Consider the following 6,327-nt stretch of genomic DNA (forward strand, 5'->3'; position numbering starts at 1 on the left):
ACCACCTTCTCTCTAATGACATTTTCAAATTTCGTAAAAAGGTTGTAGTTGTAGTTGTACAGTAATAATAAAGTATCATCGTTTGTCTCACGATGTACTGTGGTAACTCGACTGGCTAGCCGTCACCTAGAAAGCACGATGCCCTGCCCTGATTGGTTGGTTTTCAACAGCTTTGAATGGCGCATTTTGATAATCTCTGTTTCTGTAAGTTGTTCCTCGGCGGTCCATTGTCATACTGCTCTCCTGTTTTGTGTTTCTTGATCGTGAGCATCCGTGCTTCTGGATTTTCTATTCCATTAATTAGGGAGTTTAAGAAGCTACGACGGCGACGCCGGGGACATCGTCGACTAAAAAATAAATTAATATTTCACCTGCAAATCTCGCGATACTTATGTCATTTAGTTTGCTTCTCTTTGTCAAGACCACCTAGAAACCGAATATGGAACACAGTAAAAAATTCAAAATATAAATTTTAAAAATTATCCCTCGTGGTTCATGTTCTCCAGACAGCGCAAAATTTGGTCATTTCACGTTGTTGTTTTCCAGAGGACGGTAAAGAAAGGCACTAAGAATTATAACGTACGTGCACAGCCATTGCCGGTTCTGCTCATTAAATCTTTTGTTTAGCGACGTTCTCGTTGCCGTTGCCGTCGTGGATTTCTTAAACTCCCTAAAAATTATCCCTGTTGATGTTGCTGGGTTGAAGTCTGATGTGAGTCTGGGTTGAAGTCTTTGTCTCTGCGTGCGTACAAATGAGGATGACGATAAATGAACTTTACTTCATCTGATAACACAGCTTGTGCTTCGGCAATGGCATTAGCCAAAGCTTGTGGATCAGCCTTGCTAAACAGACGATTGGTTAGCTTCGAGAGAATGCCAGCATTGCTTCGTTTACTAGCTCTTTTAGCCATTTGGAATCTGGTCCAGAGCGTATATGGAGACTTCCACGTACACTCCATTGATCTCATCGGACGCGATCTTCCAACGTACTACCCTGTAAGCAGTTGTTTTCTCCTCACTTCATCTAGTCTATGGATTTACTGAACAGAACAAATCAACCATTTCCGGTATTTTGTACGCATCGTAATTCTGTATTTTCAATAAAGTCGAAGAATTTTGCTCCTACACCTCGCCCTTAAGCAAATTAGTCATTTAATTCGTCTTCATTCCCTTTAGGGCCTTCCACAGGCTCAGCAGATTTTTACACCGGCTGTAGCCTGTCCGTCATGTGCTTATGCCAACAACTACTTTTTTCGATTTTGTCAAATGTGTGACTATCAAAGAAAATTTATTCCTCGGAACCCTGCCTCGAGAAAAGTGGAGGATCTCAAATCTATTGATGGTTGTTTGCAGCATATATAATCTTCGCATTCAAAACAAAAATCTTCCTTGCGTAAGGAATTTGAACCTTTCTTAGCCCCGCTACCTAACTAAAGCTAAGTCCATTTTATCCCGCCACTCCCGAAGATGTATCGCGTTTTTTTGTGTGTGGAGGGATCGTCATGGTGAAGCAGTCGTTCATATTGCCGAGTGTTCGAAGACATCTAACAATAATGCCGCAAATTGCGCACTCGCGTTTAAAATTGATAAATATGAGGTTGTTGCTAATGGGATTCTTCTGTGAGCGGTCTTCGTTAACAGGTGAAATTCATTTGTTACATACAACAAGCTGTATGTACCTGAATGATTTGTTTGATTGAAGTCGAGGGAGTTCAATTTGACATCAAAGGATCCCATCACGATATATACCGGTATACATGGTCTATCTTTCATAAATTGGATTGTAAATGCCAGGAAAAAAAATGTAGCTCTTTTCACGATACAACCGAGAATACGTCCTCTATCTCAAACATAACTTAAAATAAGGACCGGGATTTGACAAGTTGGAAGCCAAAATTAAAAAAGCCACAAGCAAATTCAGGCTTAGAGGGGTGTTTACTTGTAATTTTTAATTTTTCCATAGAGGACAGGAAATTAAATTTCGAAGTGCACACAAGTTTAGTACAGGTGCGTCTCCTAAGAATTCCGCTCTGGCTAGTTTTCCCAATAATGAATCAGCATGGGATCCGGTTTTTCTTTCCATAATCACCAAAATACAACTGAGACCTAGGATTATTAAATTTTTACCTAAAGAGAAACATGCAAGGGCGTCCATGTACGAAATCTCTTAAACATTGTAAATTGCATTTTCCAAAACTGCAGAAAAAAACAAATAAAAGGCCAGAAGGTATTTGCTTTTAAAGCTTTTATTTGAAAGGCCAGACAACAGAGTAGAAAAAAAATAATAAAGTTTGATTTTACAACTTGATCGACCCACGAATAGACACAAAGAACCAACAGATTCGCTGCAGTCATTTTGAGTGCCGAAATCGTGGTGGAAAAGTTGATGCGTTAAAAAAAGCTGTTGAAGCAAGAGGTTGAAGATGGCGATAACAAACTTATCTGAAGATGGGAAGCAGATATCATTGGACCGACTGCAATGCTCGGTCGATTTGACCAGTGATATACAGTATCATTTGACGGTTGTTTTAGTGTTAAATATAGTTATGTCAATTACTGCATTTCTTGGGAATACTCTGATCCTAGTTGCTCTACACAAGGAGTCTTCCCTTCATCCGCCGACCAAGCTCCTGTTTCGTTCTCTGGCAACAACTGATCTCTGTGTTGGTGTTATTGCACAGCCAGTAGCTGTTTTGCAGTGGATGTCTGTGGTGAACGAGAGTTGGAATATCTGTCGCTTCGCAATAAATGTACATTTCGTCATAGGTTACATCCTGGTCTCTGTGTCCTTGTTGACGCTGACAGCAATAAGCGTAGACAGACTTCTCGCCCTGTTGTTGAGGCTGAGATATAGACAAGTTGTGACTTTGAAGCGAACATTCTATATTGCACTTTCCTTTTGGATAGTGTCCACGATCGCTACAACTATGCACTTTTGGAGTTCCTTGCTTACCCTGTGGTATGGCCATGTAGGTCTATTACTTTGCCTTGCAACCTCGATCTTCTCTCACACAAAGATTTTCCTCACACTCCGCAATCAACAAACTCAAGTGCAAGGTCATGGCCAACGAACGATCCACGGAATTCCACTGAACATAGCACGATACAGAAGAGCAGTCTCCACCGTATTGTGGTTGCAGCTGGCATTTGTTGTCTGTTTCTTACCCAACGGTATAGTGTGGGCTTTGCTGAGCCAAGAGAAAATATCTCCATTTGTACTTCTTGTTAGGAAATACACAATCACATTAGTCTACTTAAACTCGTCATTAAACCCGATTCTTTACTACTGGAGAATAAGGGAAATAAGGCAAGCTTTAAAGGACACTATCAAACAACTTTTGCATTTATAGTTTTGTGGAGTTCATATTTAAAACGCAGTGTATAATCTATAGCACAGCACGTTTTTATGGTTGTTACAATTTGCCAATAATGACAATATCACACTAGCATATGAGAAACAAAATGCACTAATTTTCTTCCTACTCGTTCCTCCTTCGTTCCTCTTCAACTCGTTCTTATTCCTTGTTTTATGGACAAATGTTCATCCGACAGGGATTTGCTAAAAACTCTAAATAAACCGACATAAGCTGAGCACAACGGTCCCAGCCCCACCTACTTGCTTGACCTAATACAACTTGGGAATTGGTCTTATAACTTGAGAGACAATAACATTCTTAATCTCCCTAAGGTACACACCACTAAGTACGGCCTTAAATCATGGCAACACTTTGGATCCAAATTATGGAACAGCCTCCCGGACTCAACCAGATCCTCGGCCAGCTACAAAACGTTAAAATAATGTGGACATCAGCTGGCATATGTGAACTTATTTTATCAATGTTTTCCCTTTTCGTATCTTACTCATGCAGTTTCTATCCGTGCAATTTATACACATTTTTAATATTCTTACACATTTTTAGATATTTTATAGTAGTTATATAATCTTAGTTAGGTTTTAATGGTAATTGAACTGAGTGGAGTGCAATTTGGTCTGAAATCATACGCGCGTGATTTCCAAATTGAACGAGCGCGCAGCGTGATTGCAAGTATGATTTCAGACCAAAATTGCACAACATAAAGTTCAATTTTGATCAGTCGCCACTTTATCAAATCCATTTTTAATCGCCTTGGTCAGTACCAGTATTTTATTGATCCAGTAGCCGGATTGTTGAAAGCAGTGCCTGAAACGCTTTTACATCTCGTTTTGTATGCAAAACAGAAATAGATGCAATTTAGGGCACAAAATGAAGTGAGATGCGTAAATAAATTGCTCTGGCTTTCCTGTAATTTAATTTCTAGCCTTGCGGAAATAAGATCGGTTGGTTGTTTTAAGTGTTCCATTCTCAATGGCCAGGAAAAAGATGCGATTTAGAGAACAAAAATAGTGCGATTCGAGAATAAATTACACTGCTCACAGCCAATCAGATTGCAAGGATCACTAGTGACTTCAAAATGTATGTAACAAAGTTTGATATTTATTCCCAAATGTAAATTTTTACTTTGTTATATTGTTTTCTTGGCGCACCTGTAAACTAGCTGGTGCGTCCTGTAGACTCTGCTTACTAAGTCTATGGGACGCGCCGTTACATAGCTAAGTGTGTTGTGCAAGTAAAATAAACTTTGTCTATCTCGTTCTCTTCTTTCGCTATCTCCTCCTGCTTCTCGTCCTATTATTCTTCTTCGTCTTCAAGACTACGCAGTTACATTATGGTTCTTGCTGAGATTATAGGATTCCTGGTAATATCCACGCCTTTTGTAGACTGTTGGAGAGAAACTTCAGACCTCTCATATCAGTGAACTTCGAAAAGGAGAAACTCAAAATTTCACAAGTTCACCGACTTTGCTTGTCTATCTTTATTTCCTGACTTGTGGCCAACTTGACACTGCCTCAGCAACAGGTTTTTTTTCTGGCTGCGGCCATGGCAATGTTGTTATCGGGAATTTAAATAACCTTTATTCCTGGATGTTAACAGAAACATTCTCCTTACTGGGACCCATAGACCTCCTAATAAAGCACATATAAATGTACATGTACATGTAATAATAAAATTATCAAAGTGCGAGTATTTGATGATATTTAGTTCTTGAAGCCCTGATGTCAATATACAAGTGTCTATTCTTGGCCTGAAACCATACATTCCTTGTTGTACTTGTAAGAGAGTTTCATGTCTCTCAGATTGTCTACTTTAAATTCATTTGATACATTTCCAAAACAGTTCAAACAAAAGCAAACTTTAGTGAGGAGTAAAGCAGTACTTCATAAACACAGATTGAAATGCTGCGTATTGCTTGCCTTTCATACATGAAGCAAAATTAAATGTACGTAACAAAATCCAAGTAACTTGTACTGCTGACTGATTATTAAACAATATCCTCCTCTCAGACACTCGATATTTAGAACTCTACAAAAGAGGGTATACCTTGTGAATCTCTCTAAAATGAGTGTACTTGGCATCTCTGCAACTATTGAATAACTGTGTTTATACAAATGTTACCATGCGTTATTGTGAAATGAAATATACATTGTGTACATTTTAGAGTTTAAAAATGATATTTAGTTCTTGAAGCCCCGATATCAATATACAAGTGTCTATTCTTGGCCTGAATATACATATTTAGCAAAATTAACAAAAGAGTTGTGCAACACGTTGAACATTAAACTGAAGTCTGCCTGTAGTTTGACGTGTCCAAAACTTGTTTTCCACACATTGCACAGATACCTAGAAGAGAGGTATATCCAAGTTAAAGACCGAGAAAGGAAAGCATCCTCAGATGTAAAAAATACTTTTAATTCTATCTGATAACACTAGTCTAATTTTGGAAGAAACACTGGCAAAGATAGAACAGATAATATTTACCTTTCTTGTATGCACAGCCTGTTGAAGCAAAAACAGGAAAAAATTACACTCTTTGTTGTTTGACAAATTATTTTTCCTGATGTTATCAATAGACTATTGAGAACAGCTTAGATACAACATTAATGTGAGAAATAAATGAATACATTAGCTAAGAAGGGATATACACATGCACTGGAAGGAGATGCAATAAAGTTGTTATAAATATAATTGTATTTAGTAATTCCATTGCATTTATCAGGATGAAGGGGTTTCATACTTAGTTATTGTGTGCATTTTGTTGACTATACACAGTCGATGATATGAACTATTGCCACTTTTGACAGTAGAAGGAAAATCCCCACCTTAAAGCAGGATCAAACAAGAGCAGTTGACAAAACCTCAAACTAGTTTCAACAGTTACTCAACTGTACAGCCATAATCCCATACATGTACACTTAAATGAAGATCATTAAATTGAGTCTGCTCAAAT

The 6,327-nt window shown here is 38.2% G+C and overlaps 2 protein-coding genes across 2 annotated transcripts in view; one reads left to right on the top strand and one right to left on the bottom strand.

Moving 5' to 3' along the window:
- The first annotated feature begins 2,343 nt into the window (after positions 1-2,343).
- On the top strand, positions 2,344-3,350 carry LOC145484626 (melanocyte-stimulating hormone receptor-like). Its single transcript, XM_081463227.1, has one exon. It carries the CDS (start codon positions 2,424-2,426, stop codon positions 3,348-3,350), a length of 927 nt encoding a protein of 308 aa, XP_081319353.1. The 5' UTR covers positions 2,344-2,423.
- A 690-nt stretch (positions 3,351-4,040) lies between these two features.
- The window catches only part of LOC145484665 (cysteine-rich PDZ-binding protein-like), a 6,346-nt gene continuing 4,059 nt past the window's right edge, over positions 4,041-6,327 (bottom strand). Inside the window, exons 5-6 of the mRNA XM_081463270.1 lie at positions 5,859-5,876; positions 4,041-5,720 (exon numbers count right to left, since the gene is read on the bottom strand). Of these exons, the coding sequence (XP_081319396.1) occupies positions 5,656-5,720; positions 5,859-5,876 (83 nt within the window). The 3' untranslated portion in view covers positions 4,041-5,655. The remainder of the gene's footprint in view (positions 5,721-5,858; positions 5,877-6,327) is intronic.

The sequence above is a fragment of the Orbicella franksi genome, chromosome 4 (assembly GCF_964199315.1).
Source record: "Orbicella franksi chromosome 4, jaOrbFran1.1, whole genome shotgun sequence".
Taxonomy (NCBI): Eukaryota; Metazoa; Cnidaria; class Anthozoa; order Scleractinia; family Merulinidae; genus Orbicella; species Orbicella franksi.